This window comes from Leuciscus leuciscus, assembly GCF_965113295.1.
Source record: "Leuciscus leuciscus genome assembly, chromosome: 2".
Classification (NCBI taxonomy): Eukaryota; Metazoa; Chordata; class Actinopteri; order Cypriniformes; family Leuciscidae; genus Leuciscus; species Leuciscus leuciscus.
Window position 1 is genome coordinate 41,839,573 of NC_138726.1, and position 21,781 is coordinate 41,861,353.

The window sequence follows — 21,781 nt, forward strand, 5'->3', positions numbered from 1 at the left end:
AACACATTTACCTCAGATGAAACTTCATCTCTAGGAGGAAGATTCTGGCTGACAGCTGCAAGAGAGGCCTGCTCAATATCTCGGATGCATTTATTGATATTATCAATGGCTGAGTCACATTCCTTTTGGCCAGGGGCTTTATCCCTGTAATACCAAATCACATAAACACAAATTATTTAAATGTATTTCTATTGCATGTCTCATACTAACAACAAAAGTGAGTATATATGTGTTACCTGATAGCAGTGATGAGGCTCTTGATGGAGTCTGACACAGTGCGTGAATGGCTTGCCAGTAATGACCACGTGGGTGGATCTTTAGGGTTCATAACTAATGACCGTGCTGTCTTCAAAAGGTGGGTGGAGCTGCCAAGCATGGAGTGTGCTGATTGGATGATTGGCCCCTGTGCAGCAGAACCCTAAATTGTGAGTATAAAAATATAAATATCATTAACAACAAGAATGACTCAATTGTGAATAACATTTCAATGAAGAAGAAACTCATACCTCTTTACTTATCTGTGCAGGTACACTAGCAAACTCCGGATTGGAAGCAAACGTAGTCAGATTGTCAACAGCTTCAATGAGCGGCGCTGTTGCAACACGACATTTCTCACGGTTTTCCTCAGAGAAATCCCCATCTAATGCCTATGGTGGGAGAGAAGAGGGAAAATAAATGATGCTAGAAAGCAATCATTTGCTGTCATTGGAGTGGATAAAAGTTGGAATCATTTATAAAGAGGAGTGGTCTAACCTTGATTGTTTTGACCAGGCTGGCTGTGCTGTTGGCCACTTCTTTGGCTGACTGCACAAAGTGTCTTTTAGCCACAGGGTTGGCAGTCTTAGATGAAGCCAGTCGACAAGCATTACACAGCGCTGAGGTGTGCTTGGCAACAATGGTGGCAGCTGAGAGCACCTGCAACACGCACATTTGAACATTTTGGCCTTAAAATTGCAGATTAAGATGTTGCAGAAAGAAACACTACATGCCCAAGATCTGACAGAGCGAAGCTACCTGTGAAGGACTACTGTCTGGGTCAACAAGATTTTGGCAAGCCATCTGGATTGCCTGATTAGCACGAGCGAACTGGATAGGATCCACTAAGCCTGGATGTCCGGCTTGGCTGTTGGGGTCAGACACACCCACTAAGTAAGAAGCCTAGAGACAAACCAAAAAACAAGTATTAACGGCACATACACAAAGTAAAAGTGTTCAGAGGTAAAAATGTTCAATGGTTGAGAATGAAGCTGGTAGTATTTGTTACCTGACCAGCTGCTTCGGTCAGTCCACACAGAGCTTTAGAGGCTCCACCAACACAGTCTCCAAACGCTGGAACATCTCCTGTCTTACAGTTATGTGAGATACCGGCCATAGACTCACCGAGTATCTAACAGAAAGACGTGGATTACAGATCAGTCATCATTTAGTGATGTGCATTAACATTTACCAATATCAACAGGCTATATGAATGCTTGCAGTTCAGCATCTTAACAGGAATTTTGCGCATTTAGGGCCAGATTTACTAACAGCTTGCGCCAGTGAAAACCCTCTTTTGGCATTTAAAAACTACCGTCAGGATTTCCTGAAGACACACAGTGAAAAATTTGAATTTTGAATATGCATTTGAAAGAGTTTCCCTTTTAGACACAAAATGTATGGTTGTAGAGTATTCAATTAATCATGCAAGGTGATTTACCAAGGTTTGCACTAGTCAATTTACTGGTATTTGCACCATTTTTTACCTCCCATTATTTACGTTGATCATTACTGAATGGTCCGGCTGCATCCGAGTTCTTTAATTTGCAAGATGTCAATAGATCATCTGCGCTTTTTTGGAATTGAAGTCCACTTAGAGATGCATGGATCAGCTCTAACGTCACCCGAATCCGCTTTTTAAAAACAAATTATCCACCTGACACCCACCCGCACCTATGATTTTCTCTGATTTAGATATCTGCAGGGGTTGGCAACCTATATGCCACACGTAGGGGTAATTAGTGGCACGTGAGCAAAAGCGAGATATTTATGTATGCATGTATTTAATTTAGATAAAGTATAATCGCACCTGCATACAGATCTACATTTTGAGGTAATAATTCATCGTAGTAAACCAGTTTGTTTTATTAAGGAACTACAAATATGTATAAATTGTGAGATTTAAATTATGCAAGTCTCTTAAATTATGCAGCTCTGAAAGCACTAGCGCTGTGCATCACATGCACACAAGAGTTACTGACTGACAGCTTACAGCTAGTTCTGCTTTTTTTTAGCGCTTAGCTTTGAGAAAAAGCAAAGCTAATGGTATAGATATCAAGTAGGCTATATAAAGTCCCATTAAACATTCCACACAAATCACAATGACGGTGATGCATGTTCAAAGCTGGTTGCTTCATGTGTTTCGAGTAGCTCAGTATCTCTTAAGGCAGACTTAAATGTTCAGCGTTGCATCCTGAAGCTCAACACACAGTTGTCTTCATTAAAAAAAGCGAGACTAAATTATATTACAAGTGCTGATGCCGCTCTCTCCCCCATTGTGGTCTTTGATCTTGAAATTAGCTGATGATAAATAAAATGAAGCTCATTCTGTTGCTTTTGGTGACGTGAACATGGTGAGCATGAATTTGACCAAAAAAAAAAAAAAAAAAAAAAGGAAAATTGCTTCCATCCTTATGTTGGAAAACACTCTTATCAGAATAATTTATCTTAAGCTTGTGTTTATTTTGAGTTAAAGCTGTCAAGTTATTAAGCAATGTCTCATGTAGGTTCCTTTGTGTTTGATATAATGACCACTAAGAGGTGCTCTAGGCATGTTTTCCCTGAAGAGATATACTGTATATGTTGTTCTTGAAAATAAAAGTAAAAACGACGCACGTTCGTTGCATTTTACCGTGAAATGTCTTTAACGATTTATCTCTCGTCCACCCGCAATTTTTGGAATGTTATTTTTTTATTACTTGACCCACCCAATCCCAAACTGCAATTCGTGCATCACTACCTCCAATATAATCATGTTGCGGTTACCTTAGAGTTCTCCATGACACTTTCAATGCAGTCAAAGTAGGAGAGATCATTGACTGGCTCATTCGGGTTATCCAGCAGTCCCCTAACAGCCTGTAACCCACAAAAAGAGACAATATCCCATTTTTTTTCAATAGTAAGACAAATAAATTAGTACCGTGCATTGTTTATATATATTACCTCAAGCTCTCTTAGAGCATTGTCACATTCCCTCTGTCCTGGGGCATTCTGGGTACACAGGGTAATCAGCTGATTGATGCTGTCAGTCACCATTCTGAATAAACATGCAGGGGAGTGAGGTTAAAAATAGAAACAAGAGCATATATAACATGAATGTATAACATATAACATGAATGAATAAACATGGCGTGAAGTACCTGGCAGCAGCAGCGAGCAGGTTCTTTGCATTTCCTGCTCCAGGGTCCACAGATAAAGACTTGGCAGCCAACAGCAGCTTACTGGAGGCCATTGAGATGTTCTTCAAATTCCCAATCACCTGTATCTGATCATCCTTACCCTAAAAACAACCAAGAATTACTTCTTATTTTAGGAAAAGGAAGACCGATCCACCTTCTCACGTTCTGTCCTGCTCCACCCACACATCGTACCTGTGTATGGCCAGCCATCTCAATGCCAGCATCCAGAAACTCATCAAAGTCCTCACTGAACTTCCCAGAAGCATCTGCAAGCTTGACAGTGGTCCCTCTAGAGGCATGGACCACATCACCTGCGGACTGGTTCAGATCGGCTGCGGTCTGGTTCAGGTCACTCTGAGCCTCCTGGAAGGTCTTACTGCAAGGAGGGAGCTGCAATAAATAAATTAAAAAAGGTCACAAAACACTCCAGAGACACATTAGGGCCATGTGCATTTAATAACTGCATGCACTATGTTGAGGGCAGAGAGAGTATATTAAGGAATAGCTCTAGCAATCTTCAAGCTACAATATTTTTTGGAGGAAATAAAAAGATTTTCTTGTTTGTTGCTCACCGTCTCTACAAGCAGTTTTTTGCTGGCTTCACCAATGCTTTTCAGAGCCATATCAACATCTTTTTGTCCAGGTAGACAGTTCACACATGCGTTCAGTGAGTGAGACACAGCCTTTGCTACCTAGTACACAAAACAGAGACATACACAACAATAAAGTCAGTAAAATATTTTTGTGTTACATTTTTATGTTTGTGGTCAGTAAGATAATTTTTTTGGAAAGAAAATGAATACTTTTATTTAGCAAGATTGGATATCTGATCAATTATTAAATGCCTTCTTTTTGTATTATTCATATTACATTTACATCTCTTCCTCCCTCACCTGTGCTAGCCTCTGTTGTATCTCTGCATCACCAGGAGCAACCAGCGCCTCCTTGGCTTCAGAAATCAATTTAGCCGACCCTTCCATAACCTCACAAGCAGAATCCAACATGGCTACGGCTCCAGCAGGGTCTGATGTGGTGGCAGCAACACCCCTCGCAGCCTGTGCTAATGTCTTGAGAGCCTGGGCAGTTTCGCTAGCAGCAACACCTGCGAACACATACAATTCATGTGTGTGTGTGTGTGTGTGAGAGTCTGTGTGTGTGAACAAGAATGTATATTTTTTTGAGCTCACTTAGAAAAAACAGCCCCTGTAAGCTATCTTAATTTTACAAAACTCCTCAAATATAAAAAAAGATAAAAGGTTACACTATTTTAAGGTGACGTTGTTACAGTGTAATTACCCAAATAAGTACAGAGTGTTATTAATTAACTACATGTACTTTCTATAGGGTTATGGTTGGGATTAGTTACTTAAAACAACAGAGCTCTAAGGTAAGTCTCCATTTAGCCAAATAAATGTGTTTCCTATGCTAGTGAGTGTATTACCTGTGTAATGCTCATTTCCCTGTGCTGCACAGGTAAGCAGTTGGGCCATTGATGAACCAACGCCCTTAGATGTACCACCCAGATCCTGAGTACACTTTTCCAACTAAAACAAACAAATTGCATCCCAAAATGGATGCATAATTCACACAATTAATCAATAAGTCTGTGCTGAGAAGATAGTGTTCAGAGGTAGTGTAATAGAATCATAGTATCACTGATCAACTCACTGATTCTCCAGGTAATGGTTTCAGCTGTCCTTCAGAAGTTGCCAGTTTTGCATCCTGGAGTTCATTCTTAAGCGTCTGCACCGCTATAAGGGCAGAGTCTATCTCCATGGGGCCGCACGCTTCATGAGCCTAGATATCACATGGCAGGATTTAATTAATGGATAGCTCATAGCATCATTTACTCACCCTGATGTCATTCCAAACACTAATTTCTTTCTTCTGCAGAACTAAAAAGGAGATTTTTTAAGAATTTTAGTACCGAAACGGTTCGGTTACCAACATTCTTCAAAATATATTTTTTATGTTCCACAGAAGTCAGTCAGTCATTAAGGTTTGGAACGAGAATTTTCATTTGCATATCCCTTTAGTACTTAAAATATGTGGATCTTATGGTGTGTTCCTTTTGTACTTGGAAGTCAGAAATTCCAAGCTCCCAGTAGAAATGTTTAACTGGAATTGCCCCCCAAGTTAGGGTTCCAATTTGGAAGCTCAGAGGAACCACAAACAACCCTGACTTCAGAATCCAATATGGCTGCTCACTCAGCACATCAACAGAAGTGAAACAACAGTAATATATTGTTTATTAGCACTTCTGTTTGTCTCAAACTCAGTGGTGCACACGTCCATCTTGGTTGTCCAACTGTGTATTGGAACGCCGTCACAACTAGGGTGTGACATCATTTCCAGCGCTGACATCCGACTTTCAAGGTAAACAGAACGCGGCATCTTACTCATTAAATGCATGTGTGGAGAAGACAGATTAAGTACCGTCTGTGCAGCAGTGCGGAGTTCAGCCAGGCTGGTGGCCAGGTTCTTTGCACACTGCCCAAGCTGCATGGCTGCCGCCTGATCTGAAACAGTTGGCACAGACGACTTTGCTGAAGAAACCATCTTACTTCCAGGCTGGAAAGCAAAGACATGGAATAAGACATTTTAGTATTGAAGGAGAAGCTTTTTAAAAGAGCACTTTTAAAGTAGAGTGATGTTATCTGATGAGTGAAAGGTGATTAGTATCAGTGAAAGGGTAGATGGTTACCTGAAGGAAGTTCTGGCTGGCAATGATGAGGGCAAGCTGGGCACTACCATCCTCTGGCTGACCCTGACTGCCCCTCACTCCCTGCACCAGCTGGGGAATATGGTCAGCTACAGCCTACACGTTGACATATAGAGAATACAGTGGTATAAACATTAGGAATACTTTCATTAATAACACTTTAGATATTCACAAACTAATACTTCTACAAACCCTGCAGCTCTGAACAAGTTGTTGGTGGGCAGCACTATTCTTGTTAGAGGCTGCTGCATTCTGGGATGCCGCTATAGTTTGAGTGGCAGCGGCAGCAGCTTGTTTAGCAGCATTCTGGAAAGATAGAAAACAGACACATAGTTCAGGGATTCATTCAAACGGTTGGATTTACGTCAAACACTCCCTTGCGTAGATCACATATAATCCTGTCTAAATTGAATGACTTTTCTCAATCATAACCATCAGTCACTGACCTCCAGTCTTGTTATGAGTTTTTTCTTGATGGCGTTCTGTGCAGCCGCGTTGGTGGCCACACGCAGCCCCTCCGCAGCCTCCCGCAACTTCTGCTGCTGGTCTTCATTCTCAGGGTATGCAGCAGCTCCCTTAACACACACACACACACACAGACGTGTAACAAGTCTATTGGATATATATTAGGTCACCGCTTTATTAACCAGAGACATGATAAACCGAAGATGCAAAAAATTACTTTAGGAAAATGCTATATTAGTGCAGAAAATGTGTCCAAATTATTAAATACTTACAATAATCGTAGCTATCAAGAAAAATCCTACGAATTCTTATCTCCTTAATTGGTATAAAACAGTGGTTCTCAAACAGAAGTTCACAGCAAACTTCCAAGGGGGCCGCAGGATGCCTTACAAGTATTTCAGTTAAAGGAACACTCCACCGTTTTATTTTAGATAGGGCTTATTCACCTTCTTTCCTACATTTAGATAGGTGGGCAAATGCATTTTTGTCTCAGTGCATGCATTGTTTTAGTTTGACAGGGTCGGCGCTAGTTTAGCTTAATGAATGGAATCCTTTGTTGCCAGCTAGCATGTCCTGAGTAAAAGTGATAAAAAAATAAAAATAAAATAAAACCTAATTACTTCTTGTGGCCTGCGTATTCACAACAAGTACAAATAGCGATGCAGATTAACACTAGGCGATTTCCTAGGCAGATATAGACTTGGGACTATACTAGAGGGAAGCACAGGCGAAGCACTGCTACTTGGGCGCAGAGATATCACGCAACACATGAAATCCCACGACATCCATCAACATACTGGCGTGAATAGTAGCTGGCTATTTTTCCTACAGTACATGAATGGCGATGAACATGGCTGATTTTGTGAGAGACGAAGAGGGTGACTTCTCAGACAGTCAAGATCCAGAACCATACCTCTATATGAACCAGAGTTTTCAGAAGATGAGCTGCGTGCTTTGGAAATAGAACGACAGGAGGAGGAGGTTGAGATCGCTCAACAGCCTGAGGACGTGAGGATGAGAGCCGGTGTGATAAAGTGAACTGGAAAAAACGCCCCACGCCGAATGGACCAAATGGACAGCTGTCCAGAGAGTAAGTGATTATTTTAAACATGACGCATGTATAGATCGACCCATGTTATACCTGTATTCACATTCACATAATACCACATATTCACATTTCATGTGTTGCGTGATATCTCTGCGCCCAAGTAGCAGTGCTTCCCCCTAATATAGTCACAAGTCAATATCTGCCTAGGAAATCGCCAAGTGTTAATCTGCATCGCTATTTGTACTCGTTGTGAATACGCAGGCCACAAGAAGTAATTAGGTGGGCTTTTTAGTATTTTTTTAATCACTTTTACTAAGGACATGCTAGCTGGCAACAAAGGATTCCATTCATTGAGCTAAGCTAAGCTAGCGGTGACCCTGTCAAACTAAAACAATGCATGCACTGAGACAAAAATGCATTTGCCCACCTATCTAAATGTAGGAAAGAAGGTGAATAAGCCCTATTTCAAAAATCGGTGGAGTGTTCCTTTAATAATTATTAATATGCTACTGCTCAAAAGTTTGTGGTCAGTAAGATGTGTTTTTTTTTTTAAATGTATAAGTCTATTATGGTCACCAAGGCTACATTTATTTGATGAAAATACAGTAACACACTAATATAGTGAAATATTACACAGTTTTTTTAAATAATATTTTAAAGTGTAATTTATTCCTGTGATGGCAAAGCTGAATTTTCAGCATCATTACTACAGTCTTCAGTGTCACATGATCCTTCAGAAATCATTATAATATGCTGATTTTCTGCTAAAGAATTATTTCAGGATTCTTTGATAAAGAGTTTAAAAAAAGAACAGCATTCGTTTTTGTTTTTATTAATTTTGATGTAACAATGTAAAATGTCTTTACTGTCACTTGCTGAAAATAAGTATTAATTTTTCAAAAAGAAAAAATCTTACTGACTCAAAACTTTTGAACAGTAGTGTACAAGCTAATTAAATTTAATCTGAAGTGTAAAAAAACACTTTTTTATTGTTTTTATTGAAAAATATACAGTTCTTAAAACATCTGGAGTGAAAAATTAATTGAGATTAATTTATATAATATTTCTTTCGATACTACCTATTTCAATAAAAAAGGGTTAAAGCAAGCAGTTGTCTCAATTACAGCATAAATACGTTCTTCGAGTTAAAAAGGTTGAGAACCAATGGCATAAGAGATTAGAAAAATATATTTTACTTAAATGTAGTCATATGTTTCTAATGCGAGCCAAGGTTTGCTAAACCCACCTTAGCAGCCTCAACCATTCGAGCGGTGGCATCCGCAAGCAGTTTGGCAGCAGCAAGAAGCTTCTTGGAGTTGTTCACATCCACCTCCACCTCAGCATCTGATCTCATGGCGTTCACCAGGTCAGATGTCGCCTGGGCAAGAACCCGTGCCTGTCGGACCATCTCACCTACGGAACAGATTGGTGAATCTTTATTATTACACAGCCTAGAACAACTAAGCAAATAAAATATACAAGGTAAACTACTGTTCAAAAGTGGGGAGTCAGTAAGGTTTTTTTTTTTTTTAAGGATCATGTGACACTGAAGACTGGAGTAATGGCTGCTGAAAATTCAGCTTTGCCAACCCCCAAACTTTTGAACGGTGATGTATATGATGTATTTATTTTACCAGCATCACCCATGGAGCAGAAAATATTGTCTGTAACCGTCATGATGGTGTCCGTGGCCTGGTCGTAGCGTCCAATGGGCTCCCCACGAGTGGCGTAGTTCCTCACATGCGTGAGTAGGTCACTAAGAGCCTGTGTGACGATACCAGCTGCTGCGCTGACGGCCTTGAGAAGCTCTCCATCACTGGTAGCTGACAGGCAGGCCTTCACACAACCTTCTACTGAACGATCCACCAGCTTCCCTGCTTCAATCAGCTGCTCTTGACACACAGGGGAGCTGATAGTGGGGCTCACAACCTGATACACAAACACATGAACAAAAAACGGTTATCCACAGTTTTATTTCTTTGAATCAATCTGAATTAGAAGCACACGTAGGTGAACTCCACCTTGGCACAGGCCACTAGTTGAGAAGTGGAGAGGGCACACTGGGTCGCAGCTGCAATAACCCTGTTCTGCAGGACACTGTCTTCAGAAAACTGCGCCACGTTCTTGGCCTTCAGAACCATCATGGCTGCTGCATTAGCCACAGCTTTAGCTAGGTTCATCAGAACATCCTGAAACACAAGCACACATACAGAGTGATCAACACTCAAACACACAAATGTACATCATGAATTCATAAGACATCTGTGTACCTGGAAGCGCTCGTCCGTTTCATTCTCTCCAATCTGTCTAAGCAGATCTCCACTGGCTTGACCGATGCTGCCGGCTGCAGTCAGAACCGTCTGTCGTGGCTGCATGAGGAAACACATGCACACACACTATTAAACATAGTCATGTCACTCAAAATCTTTATGGTCGTGCAAAGGCAGTTGAATTGGTCAAATGTATCAAAATGACATTTATTCTTCTTCTGTATCTCAAGACGAAACCATACAGAAATGGCATACATCTGCATATAATGTTTGGAAAAACAAAACTGTACAGAAAATGTACAGCACAATCCACCAAAATGACAGATAGTGATTATCTGCAGGACATCCTTTGCTCGCACCTCTCCTGATGCAGGCTCCACAGCATTGAGCAGGTCAGATACAGCTCCAGTGAGGGTCCTGGCAGCCCTCATGAGGTCATGCCCACTGCCCACCTCATCCTCCATCAAAGCTGCCAGCAGCTTCACACCTTTGGACATCTCCGTCAGATTAGAGGAGATGGTGGTAATCGCACAGCCTACCGCTGTATAATCTGTTTCCGTCGGATCACCTGGGAAATGGAATAGGAAGCTGCAGATGTATATTCAAAATGTAAAGGAGTAAGGCTTTTCATTTTGAAGGGTCTGTCAGGTTTTTCATTTGTCTTTACAGTACAGCTGGATAGTAAATGTTGTGAAACATCTTACTAATTTAATCAGATTTAATACAGCCAAGGTTTTACCAGCAGTAAGATTAACCACAGAGGCAGTTCCAGCAGCAATGGCGTCCACCTGAGAGTGAATATCATGCTTGGACTCATCCACCTTGTTCTGAATCCACATTTTAGAAGCCTGAAATAAAGAAAAATACAAGTTGTGTGCATTCACTACATTTAAACTCAAAATAAAATATTGGTAATAGGTACAGGAGAGTAAATGTGAAGTGTAACGTATGCATTTTCTCACCATATCATCTCCAAGTGGTGGCAGCTCTTCCACCTCCTCCAGGTCCTCCTGTGCCTGTTGCACCGCTTGCATACTGGTGCTAATGGTTCCCACAAGAGCCTGTTGGGCTGCGCTCTGATCGCCACATTAAGGATGGCAATAATTACACATTCATCCACTAATATATCTATATATCTAACTATGACAGCTGTTAATTGATGATCAACCAATATGTGTTATGAAGGGACTGATGCTGATATCTAGACAGCAAGGTTGCCTATTGCCAATAATGGACAATTTATTAACTTTGCTGAATTAACCAAGTGTTCTATGAATGTGAGCATTTGCATATGTAGACTCACCAGTGGTGGCATATGTCCAAGATGCATCTGTCCAGTAGTGATCTGTTGTTGTGGAGAGGGCATGGTACCCATGTTTAGCTCTTCTGGGCCGACAGAACCTGACCTCAAGATCCCAGGCAATGCCACTGAGCCATGCTCTACCCGTCCGGCACGGTTAAACTGCTGCTGCAATATAGTAGATCTGTGAAAGATAGAGAGAAAAAAATATATAAATGAAGTGACACAGAAAGGTACAAAAGTTCAAGTACATTTTTCATTTTGTATTAGTACTACAGGGGTTATTCAAGAAGAGGAGACTCCGCCGGCACTCTTTAAAAACAGGCTGAATATATTACTGTGTGTGGAACAGGTAACCTCAGCTCAATCTAGATAAGTAGAAACTGAGATAAGGTTTTTCCACTGTGATTTTCCTGTTATGCTGCACTGGTCTGATTACAAAAGTATTTCCAAAGACAACTGGCAGAAAATTACAAAACCTTGAAAGGAAATATGGTTCTTATCACTTCTGACTCAAAATGTGCACGTCTTACTTTTTCGGATTAACTGATTCCTCCAACATGGTGGCCTCTTCATCTCCCTCTAAACCAAAACGGTCCTTGCTTTGTTTCTGTAGGGCCAAACATTCAAAAATAAACACATTTACACATAAAACTCAGGTTTAATCTGGTATTTACTGTAACATTGTGTATACTGTAATCTGAACACTGTTAAAGGAGCCGTATGTAAGATTGTGGCCAAAACTGGTACTGCAATCACTTTCAAATTACTGTAGAGCGGTGTATCCCCTCCCCCTCCCTCCTGACTCCAGGTTGCCAGAGAGGCTGGCATTTTTTATCCGACATGTTTGTAGCTGCAGCTGTGGTAACTAGAGCAGAGCTGGCAACCCGGATGCCGAAACACTACTGACTTCGTGATTGGTAGATAGGTGGAGGGTGGAGCTTCAGGCCAAAACACAAGATGACAACATCAACATCAGTTGAGGGCTGCAACTTCACTTTTTAAATGACAATATCCTGGCCAGACTACTGTTGTCAGTAATAGAAGTATTTGAAATGAACATGATTTCTTAATGTCTAGTGACATATCAGGGCCATTTTATGATTAATTGAAATACATTTCTTACATACAGCTCCTTTAATCTGTAATACAAAAACCCCTCATAATCCAGGAGATTATCTATCAGGAAAAGAACAGGACAACTGATTGTTGACTATTTCATGAAGGAAAGGCAGATAAAGGAGTTAATACAGGCCTTCTTGAGAATGATATCGATGTAGCCAGCTATGAGTTGCGATATCTGCTCCCCCTCTGTGGTCTGAACAGAGTAGTAGCTCTCCTGATACTCCCCGAAATCCTTCATATGGAGAAAAACACAGGTTGTCAGATTTTAATGAGAATGAGAATAAATAATGGGTATAAAGTGCGTGTGTGTGCGTGTGCATGCGTGTGCGTTCAAAACTTTGGGGTCAGTATTTTTTTAATGGAATTAATACTTTTAATCAGCAAGACAATGTTAAATTGATCAAAAGTTACAGAAAAGACATTTATAATGTTACAAAAGTATTATATTTTACATAAATGCTTTTCTTTATAATTTAAATAAATCAATAAAAGAATCCTGGAAACAAATCGTAACATAGTTTCCACAAAAATATTAAGCAGCACAACTGTTTTTAACTGTGATAAGAAGAAATGGTTTTTGAGCAACAAATTAGAATGATTTCAGAAGGATCATGTGACACTGAAGACTGGATTAATGATGCTAAATCACAGGAATAAATTACATTTCAATTATTTTGAAATGGACATTTTAAGTTACAATAATATTTCACAATATTACGGTTTTCATTGTATTTTTTCCATCAAATAAATGCAGCCTATGTGAGTATAAGAAACTTCAAAAACTTAACTTTTCAACAGTTGTGAATATAAGAAAAAGGCACTTCCAGTAGCCCTTGAGCCATCTGGAAGTCAATGTCTGTTATATAAGTACCAGTGTAAAGCTCTTAGGTGAGGCGGCCCATCTCTTCACTGTAGTAAGTGGCCACTCTTGAACCACGTCTTTGGTTTTCTCATCCACTCGCATCACAGATTCTTTGGTTATACCCAGCAGCCTAGGGACCAGCTTATTTTTACTCTTCATTTTTTCCTAAGAAACAAAAATCAATAAAATAAAATTCACACAAGTTCACTATGTTCAGAAAAATGCAAATGATCTACCAAAATCCTGCTGGTGTATTTAACAGCTGACAATTTTTATTTAACACTTATTCCACATAACACTCTTCCAGTATCCTCTCAGATTCTCTAAAGCTTACCGTTTTTCTTTTGTTTCTATACTTTCTCTCTCTCTCAGAGCTGTCAGCAGATGGATGAGCTGAGCTCTGCTTGCCTGTCTGAGTTTCCGAGTTGTGCCAATATGTCTCACTTTAGCTTTTTTGCAAAGATGCATTTACCACTAAAGGCCAAAAAATAAATAAATAGCCAAACTGCAAACAGTTTGAGTTTATGAATACAGACAATAATTATATTGGTCATAAGGGATAAATAAAAGCCGGAACAAAACTAAAATCAGTAACTTGAGATCTTCATTTCAGGCACCAGCACATCTGCTCCACCTTAACTTTACAACTCAAGCAGAGCTGAATTGTAATCAGTCCATGAGTCATGCAGACCACCACCGGCCAGGAATGGGGGGTGGAAGAGATGGAAGAATTCTGGAGGTGGAATTCCTCTCTTATGAGAACAATTGATTGGCAACATGTACATCGAAGAAAATATCTGGGAATGAAAGAACACTGACATTGTGACTCAGGATTGCTGATCTCAAAAACACCTTTACAATATGTGAGCCGATTCAGAAATGTGATTGGAAGCAAACGCAAAATAGAGGGTATGCACGTGACTGTCGGCCGGAGTGACTGCGGTTACGCCCACTAAGTGGCAAAAAGACAGAGCGGCAGCATTTGTTTTCAGCGTGAATGCTGCGAAAAACACACAAAACAAATCTAAAACGGGAAAGAGCTTTGCGATTGCCTGTACAACTAGATTTGACAAGAAATCTGACGTTTTTAAATAAACACACACAAAAAAAAAAAAAAGTTTTAAGTTTTAAGGCTGGACGATATGATGATATTTATTACACCGATCTGTGGAATACTTGATTCTGATTGGTCAATCGTGCCATCCAGCGGTAAGTTTTTCCCAGATAACAACCGCTGAAAACAGATAACTCAGGCTCATCCGGGTTACTGAAGTCCGCAGCGTTATAACTTACGCTTGCTAGGAACGATTTTTCTTTGTGGAAGTTTTGCATTTGGTGAGCTAATAAAATATTAAAACTCAGTCGAATCAATATTTGGTGTATAGTTATTTAATTATGCCATCCAGTAAAATGGACTCGCTCTCTCGTTTCATACAAATGCAGCTGCTGCCATTTTGTGACTATTGTTTTGTACACTGTTGGATTATAAGATACAAACAGGTACAATTTTAAAACGGTTTAATCTGAAATCAATATCTCTTATCTCCATAATTATTAATGTGGCGAAATGCTGTGTAATAAGTGGTATGACTGTATACCGTATCTCTTAAATGTCCGTCTAGTTTAAACTTGCCGTGCCAGCAACTGCTCTCTCCGCGTAAGCTTTGCGTTTAAAGATCAATATTTCGTGTCTAATTATTTACTGATGTGGCAAGTAGCCGTGTAATAAGCGGGATAATGTACATCCAGCCGCTTGTTCTTTCAAAATAAATCCCCGACAGGTTGATGAGGACCCCGACGCGAAGCTCTTAATTTTGAGAGAACAACCGGCTGGATGTACATTATCCCTTATGTATAACATTGATATAAGTGATCACCCGGATTAAGACTTACGTATATTGTAGCTATTTATATAAAACGGTCAAAGGAAAATTAGCTTTATGAGTTTCCCCGGCGTCAAAATCAGGCAATGTCAGAAAACACAATTCCTGGCTGCATGTTAATATCCATGGATCACTGGGTCTTTGGTAAGTTGTAAGGAACACTATAATCGAGTCCAACCTTTAAACTGATAATAGTTTGTTTTACTCGCAGTTTCCCCTATTAAATCCAGTCACGCAGCAGGCTCTTTTGCCACTCAGTCCGGATGAGGCCGGTGTTCCGGCAGGAAAGTGACATCAATGCATACCCTCTATGCAATAGGTGCATGTCCATTTGGGTGGCCCTGGCCAAGAAATTTGATTGCCCATCACAGGTGCAACCTACTATACTAATCAACTCGGGGGTGGGACCTTCAATAACCTTCTTACACACGAGAATTTAAAGCAATTTTTGGTTGTACACGCACAACACATACAAACACACAACACAACACACAACCAATTATAAATAAGATTTAAGCTATTATTATTATTTTTATCATCATCATCTGGGAAGTCTAGACATTCCACTGTAATAAACAGTTTATATAACCAAGTACAACACAAACACACATGCATTTTACCTTCACCAAGAAGAAAGACACTCCATATGTTCTGAGTGATCTCGCAAGCTTCACATATTTCACTTTGGCTTCAATCTCTGTCATTTCTCCACAAGCCTTATGTTCCTGTTAAATTCACAAAGCGTTTATTCACCTAATTAATTCATTTATCTTATTCATCTCTGCTTACAAATAGTGAAATTCAAGATAAACAGACAAGTGTATAACCAAGTGCAGGATAAACTGGCCCACCTGAAAGATCTTCTTCTCTGCTCCTCTCTGTTTGATGTATTCCTTAGGCAGAAACTCCTTCAAGCTGAACGAAATGAAATTCACATTCAAAGTGAGAAGATAAGCAACAATACATTAAACTGAAACTGGCATTACAGTTATATGATACACATACAATATTTAAATGCATCTAAGCACATTTCATTCGAGTGTGTTAAGCTCATTACCTGAATGGACCATATGGTCATTACAATATCTAGATTTTACACATCATTTCATGGCTTTTAATAATGCAGCACCCTTGATTATGAAGCAGAGGGGCAGTAAACACTGTGTACTATAACTGAAAGTACTGGGATTTGGTCTTACTCCAGAAATCCAGACTTGTGTTTATGTTCTATATGAGGCCCGAACTGGATCTGTGTTTGAATTCCACCAAATTCACAAGCCTTGTCAAATGACACGGGATGAGAACCATTCAGGATGTCGTCACGCGCCTGGGGAAACACATGCAGGATGACACATTTGTTATCAAAGCCTTTAGAAATCAAACAGCAGAAATGATCCAGATCAGCAACCGAGTCCCTGACAGAAGGAGAACTTATAAAAAGGTAATAGGGACTGCACTACTTTACAGATCAATACAATGTGTATAACAGCATGTAGTGCAGCACTCAGAGGCTTTTAGGGTCATATGTCGATAAGAGATTTACAGCATTTCAATCTGTATATATATTGAACGGACAAGTAGAGAACCGTGGAATCAGATCATTTAGGTCAACATAAGGCTGTTGGATACCGATCATGGCTTTTACCTCATATCATTATAAGATACAATAAGAGAGAAGAGGCGTGTCTAACCTGTACATAGAGCAGATTGAGCTGCACAGGATCTCGCGAGTCCACGTTTTGATCGGAGTAGAAGAACTTTCGTCTCAACAGTAGCGTTTCACACTCCTCGACTCCCTGTTCTCTAAACGTACGCCCATGATCCAACCAATTCACTGTGAGAGAAACAGAAATAAGCTATTTATATATTTTTTCATATATCAAACTGTTTTTACAGAGTTATTAACAGAAGATACACTACAGTTCAAAGGTTTGGGGTCATTCTCACCAAGGCTGCATTTTTTGGATAAAAAATAAAGACAAATAAATAATATCGTGAAGTATTATTACAATTTAAGATCACTCTTTTTTTATTTAATATATTTAAAAATGTAATTTATTCCTGTGATGACAAAGCTAGATATTCAATAAACCATTACTCCAGTCTTCAGAGTCATGATCCTTCAGAAATCATTCTAATATGCTGATTGGGTGCTCAAGAAAAATTTCTGATTATCATCAATGTGGAAAATAGTTGCACTGCTTAATATTTTTGTCAATTTTAGGCATCCTTGCTGAGTAAAAGTATTATATATATATATATATATATATATATATATATATATATATATATATATATATATATATATATATATATATATATATATATATAAATTAATACTTTTAATCTTAGTTAATCTTAGAAATAAAAAGAATAAGAAAATATAATAAAAGACTAAAGGGAAGCAAAGATAACCCTGAAAGAATTTTAAACCTAAACTTTATTGACTTATTGTGGCCTATTTAGCAGTTCAGTATGTCTATCTGCATATGGTGGGTGATGATGTGTTACCTACAGTCATCATCTGTGTGCAGTTTAGCTTTGAGCTTCTCCATCTTCCTCTCCTCCCTCAGTAAAGTCCTGTCTTTCTTCAGTGTGCCCGTCCCTTCATCTTTCTTCTCCTCTACCACCTCCTGGATGAGAGAGTACTCTTCATAGTTAGTGATTCCTGGAAGGAGAAATGAGACATAGTTATAGACTTGTTATGGCCTGTGTTGTGTGTATATAACGGCAGAAGTATACATAGAAAAATTACTGATTTGTTTTACTCAAGTTTGGTGATGGTATACATTTTTAGTGTTAGAAGTCTCTTATATTACTCACCAAGGCATCATTTATTTGATCAGTAATACAGTAAAAACAGTACTATTGTGAAATATAAACATTTAAAATGACTGTTTTCTCTCTGAGAATATTTAAAAATGTAATTCATTCCTGTGATGACAAAGCTGAATTTTCACTATCATTACTCCAGTCTTCAGTGTCACATGATCCTTCAGAAATCATTCAAATATGCCGATTTGCTGCTCAAGAAGCATTTCTGATTATCAATGTTGAGAACAGTTGTTTATTAGTTTTGTGGAAACCGTTCAAAAAGTATTAATTTCTCAAATACATTTTTTTTTTAACAGTAATGTATAAAGCATTTGTCTTAAAAGCGATGGCAGATCATGCATTAACATGTAAATATTTGGTCAGTCCAATGGAGTTGAATTTGTGCGCAAATCACTGTTTAAACACAGGTTGCCTTGAACTTTAAATAAAAACTAAACCATTATACGAACACATCTTTTTTTAATCATTTACTACCAAGTTAAACCTTTTTCCCCCCCTTCAGTTGTGTCTTATGTGACCTACGGAACCACAAGTTCCCCCTCAAAATAACCCATATAAGAGAATAACTGTATATGATACAGTTATATCAGATAGTAACCTGTATAAGAGCATCACTGACCTATTCTACTGCAGATGGTGACAAGCAGCTCTCCCACAGTTTTGGAATCATCAACCATGATGGTCTTCACAGCGCCATCCAGCATTTTAATCTTCTGAGGTCTCTGTTTTTTCTTATACTCCAGTATGTCCTAAGAGACCGAGAGAGAGAAACTAGATTTCCCGAGCTCAGTAAACAAATAGTTTTAAAGTTTAAGGAAAGATGTTTTGATTCTGAATGAAATTCTGCATCAGAGTTGTTTTGCTGTATGCATGAAATTCACCACACGTCTTGTTTTCAGCCAGCAGCACACAAGAATCAAATTTGTGCAGCCTAAAGGCAAAAAATTACTATTTATGGATAAATATATGCAAGGAAGACAATAAAAATGAGCAAGCAAAATAGATGTAAGAAAAAAGATCAATGACAATTCAGTATGTTAATATTATGATAACATCAATGATGCTGGTAAAAATTTTAACGATCTTTAACCTAAGACTGAGATTATCTACAAAACAAGGTTCTGTATCCAAAGCGGTTCGTGTTGCATTTGCAGAATTGCAAAAAGAACAAACCCTAACCAGAATGTTTGAGGAATATAAATTAGGTGCTGCCTTGCAAACACTGTAATGAATGTGAATGAGTTCGCGAGAGAAACAAGAGAAAAAGGAAAAATTAAAAAGTGTTCTTTGTGCAAAATACAACAAATTAGACAAGCAAGACGTGGTTGTGAGAGCTGAACATCTGTGTGTGCATGTATGAGGGAGAAGAAGAGGTCTTTTGATGTCAACTTCTGACAAAAGATGAAACACTACTGATGAAATCTTCATTTAACACTTCTCAATTTACACTGCACACACATTTTTATTTCCTCCTGGGGGAACAAGAATTCAGTTTTGTCTTTCTATGCGACACTTCTTCACACAATCACAGAGACTTACAAGCGTAAACAAATACAAACAAAAACCACATGCTGAAGTGACCGATGTCCTTAAATCACACATACACAGAGACTATAAAAATAGCTAAGAGCAGAGTTAAGACCTCTTCTCATCTTTCAACACACACACACACTCAAAATCTGTTGCGAAGACACGTCACAAAAACAAGACAAGAGTCCAAAGACATGTCACAGAACATTTGACAACAGCTTGTAAAATAGAGAGAGAGACAGAAGATCAAAGAACTTACCCCATTTCTCAGCATGTAATAATCCAGTGTCCGGCCCCCTTCCAGCCAGATGCCTTTCCTGGGGTCTTCATCTGACAGAAACAGCCCATATTCTGAAGCTGAGAAACAACAGGCACTGTATTAGAGCTTGCATTTGAAAAAAGTATACAACATTAGCAACTAGAAAATCTTACTATACAAGGAACAAAGAAAGCAAGCATGTCTCACCCTGTCCTGTTTGGGCTTCCTGAACCCTCTCTCGGATGACCCGGCATGCATCGTACACTGCCGTTGATGGCTCAAACTGCATCGTCTTCACCACATTACACTGTCTCACACAGATCTTCAAAGACAGCGCCACCATCCTGCCAGCTCAAGTATTACAAAAACTCTGCACCTGTGGAGAGATGGAAGGAGATGAGAGGGACGGAGAACAGAAGAGAGAACGTGTGCATTTGAATGATGCTGATTTTAGGACTTTCATCAACATTCTGACTCTCATAAAAGATGTAAATGCAAATATTGTCAAACATGTTCATTGTTAATTAAAGATGCTCTAAGCGATGTTGGGTGACGTCACTGCTTGTTGACGTTCGAAGTATTGTCAAGCTCGACTCTCCCTCCTCCTCATCCCGTCCCCTCCCCCTCCCTTCCATGCTTCCTGAAACCGTCACGAACGAGTCGAAGGCTTTTCACGATGTAAATTCGGGACTTCGCCCGTTCCTTCTCCTTTTCCCTCTTCTTTGCCTTTTGTTCATCGGAACGTCGTCTCTTTGGTCGCGTGTCGGCCATAACAAAATTCAAGAGAATATAATTCAAACGTCAGTCGTAGTCATTGTTGTTGTCTAGGACATCTCTCCTCTAGCTAACTTCCCTCTTCATGCTTCTCTTTCCCCCCCAAACCCCACCCTCAAATCATTCTTGTCGGTTATTGGCTGGAACACTGTTTGTTATGTTTCGTGGTCCAGGCTGGGCCAGTTTGTTGTTCTTGCCGTTTTTTGGAGCCTGGGCTGTCTACAGAGATCACGTTTTTTTACAGTGTGTTAGCGGACAGGCAGCTAGCGGATAGTGAGGAGATGTTTGCTGTATGTGACCAAAAAAAAAAAAAATCGGCCTAAAAAACACGTGAAATCGCTTAGAGCACCTTTAATGCTAATTCATTTATTTGAATTTCCCCCCATTTTAACCAATTACATTCTTACACTTTTTAATAGTTTTGGCCCTCTAAAACACATATAATCTGTACCTAAAACTAATTTTTCTTTTTGACATTATGTCTGTTATTAGAAAGGTATCTGGATTCTGTCCATTCTCTCCCCGTCTCACACACACACTTTACTGTTAGCACCTGAGCTCCCAGTCAGCTGTCTTTACGCTTTCAGCACTATCCAAACTGTGCATTAATGAAACCCTGTCTAGTTTAAACAAACACACACAAACAGAAAAAAAGAAGACACAACATAATACTAGACAGAGGACAGCGTTTCACTTTGAAGGTTCAAATCACTTTGACTAGAGCACAAAAGAATTATAACCGTTAATTCCTTTCAAAATTAGCATTAAATCAACATCCAATACAGAACCAGAACTATTATCTTAAATTCAGAATATCTCTCAGCATTTAGCTAACCTTTAGTCTGTATGTGTGTCTGTGGGGATGGAGGATGCCCTTGTGCACAGTTGGCACACTGAACACTGGCATGGGTTTGGCAGCGATCTGACCTAGTATGTCAGGGACAAGCTGGAGAGCTCCAAGCCATTTTAGACAGACATATATAGATCAGGAAATGCATTGTTGGAAACTCAATATACGCAGAGTTGAATCAGACATTGTGTCATGACTATTAAGAATAAAACAACTTGCTTCATTTTGAGACAGACGTCACTAAAAGTATTGAGCCACCAGTCAAATGTTGATTCAGTAACTGCTCTGAGTGATTCAGTTAGTTCATTCAGTAAAAGATTCATCAGACTGATTCAAAATGTAAACTACTGAAGTTTGTGAATCTTTTAGAAGCATTCATTAAAACAACATGTTCACAAGAGTCATTTGCTTGTGAATCAGACTA

General features: G+C 39.3%; 1 protein-coding gene across 2 annotated transcripts in view; it reads right to left on the bottom strand.

Moving 5' to 3' along the window:
- Nucleotides 1–21,781, bottom strand: part of tln2a (talin 2a) — a 56,342-nt gene that overhangs the window by 19,874 nt on the left and 14,687 nt on the right. For both annotated transcript variants that reach the window (XM_082162626.1, XM_082162625.1), the window contains exons 3-39: nucleotides 19,941–20,109; nucleotides 19,734–19,831; nucleotides 18,564–18,693; nucleotides 17,625–17,777; nucleotides 16,801–16,943; nucleotides 16,309–16,436; nucleotides 15,961–16,024; nucleotides 15,730–15,834; nucleotides 13,236–13,391; nucleotides 12,495–12,596; nucleotides 11,773–11,849; nucleotides 11,243–11,423; nucleotides 10,902–11,015; nucleotides 10,679–10,787; nucleotides 10,299–10,507; nucleotides 9,940–10,038; nucleotides 9,691–9,858; nucleotides 9,304–9,598; nucleotides 8,916–9,082; nucleotides 6,603–6,731; nucleotides 6,349–6,462; nucleotides 6,139–6,252; nucleotides 5,871–6,005; nucleotides 5,103–5,231; nucleotides 4,876–4,978; nucleotides 4,328–4,536; nucleotides 4,007–4,126; nucleotides 3,627–3,824; nucleotides 3,396–3,535; nucleotides 3,199–3,292; nucleotides 3,022–3,111; nucleotides 1,265–1,387; nucleotides 1,015–1,158; nucleotides 754–915; nucleotides 507–647; nucleotides 237–418; nucleotides 12–144 (exon numbers count right to left, since the gene is read on the bottom strand). In XM_082162626.1, the coding sequence (XP_082018752.1) occupies nucleotides 12–144; nucleotides 237–418; nucleotides 507–647; nucleotides 754–915; nucleotides 1,015–1,158; nucleotides 1,265–1,387; nucleotides 3,022–3,111; nucleotides 3,199–3,292; nucleotides 3,396–3,535; nucleotides 3,627–3,824; nucleotides 4,007–4,126; nucleotides 4,328–4,536; nucleotides 4,876–4,978; nucleotides 5,103–5,231; nucleotides 5,871–6,005; nucleotides 6,139–6,252; nucleotides 6,349–6,462; nucleotides 6,603–6,731; nucleotides 8,916–9,082; nucleotides 9,304–9,598; nucleotides 9,691–9,858; nucleotides 9,940–10,038; nucleotides 10,299–10,507; nucleotides 10,679–10,787; nucleotides 10,902–11,015; nucleotides 11,243–11,423; nucleotides 11,773–11,849; nucleotides 12,495–12,596; nucleotides 13,236–13,391; nucleotides 15,730–15,834; nucleotides 15,961–16,024; nucleotides 16,309–16,436; nucleotides 16,801–16,943; nucleotides 17,625–17,777; nucleotides 18,564–18,693; nucleotides 19,734–19,831; nucleotides 19,941–20,076 (5,094 nt within the window). In that variant the 5' untranslated portion in view covers nucleotides 20,077–20,109. The remainder of the gene's footprint in view (nucleotides 1–11; nucleotides 145–236; nucleotides 419–506; nucleotides 648–753; nucleotides 916–1,014; nucleotides 1,159–1,264; nucleotides 1,388–3,021; nucleotides 3,112–3,198; nucleotides 3,293–3,395; nucleotides 3,536–3,626; nucleotides 3,825–4,006; nucleotides 4,127–4,327; nucleotides 4,537–4,875; nucleotides 4,979–5,102; nucleotides 5,232–5,870; nucleotides 6,006–6,138; nucleotides 6,253–6,348; nucleotides 6,463–6,602; nucleotides 6,732–8,915; nucleotides 9,083–9,303; nucleotides 9,599–9,690; nucleotides 9,859–9,939; nucleotides 10,039–10,298; nucleotides 10,508–10,678; nucleotides 10,788–10,901; nucleotides 11,016–11,242; nucleotides 11,424–11,772; nucleotides 11,850–12,494; nucleotides 12,597–13,235; nucleotides 13,392–15,729; nucleotides 15,835–15,960; nucleotides 16,025–16,308; nucleotides 16,437–16,800; nucleotides 16,944–17,624; nucleotides 17,778–18,563; nucleotides 18,694–19,733; nucleotides 19,832–19,940; nucleotides 20,110–21,781) is intronic.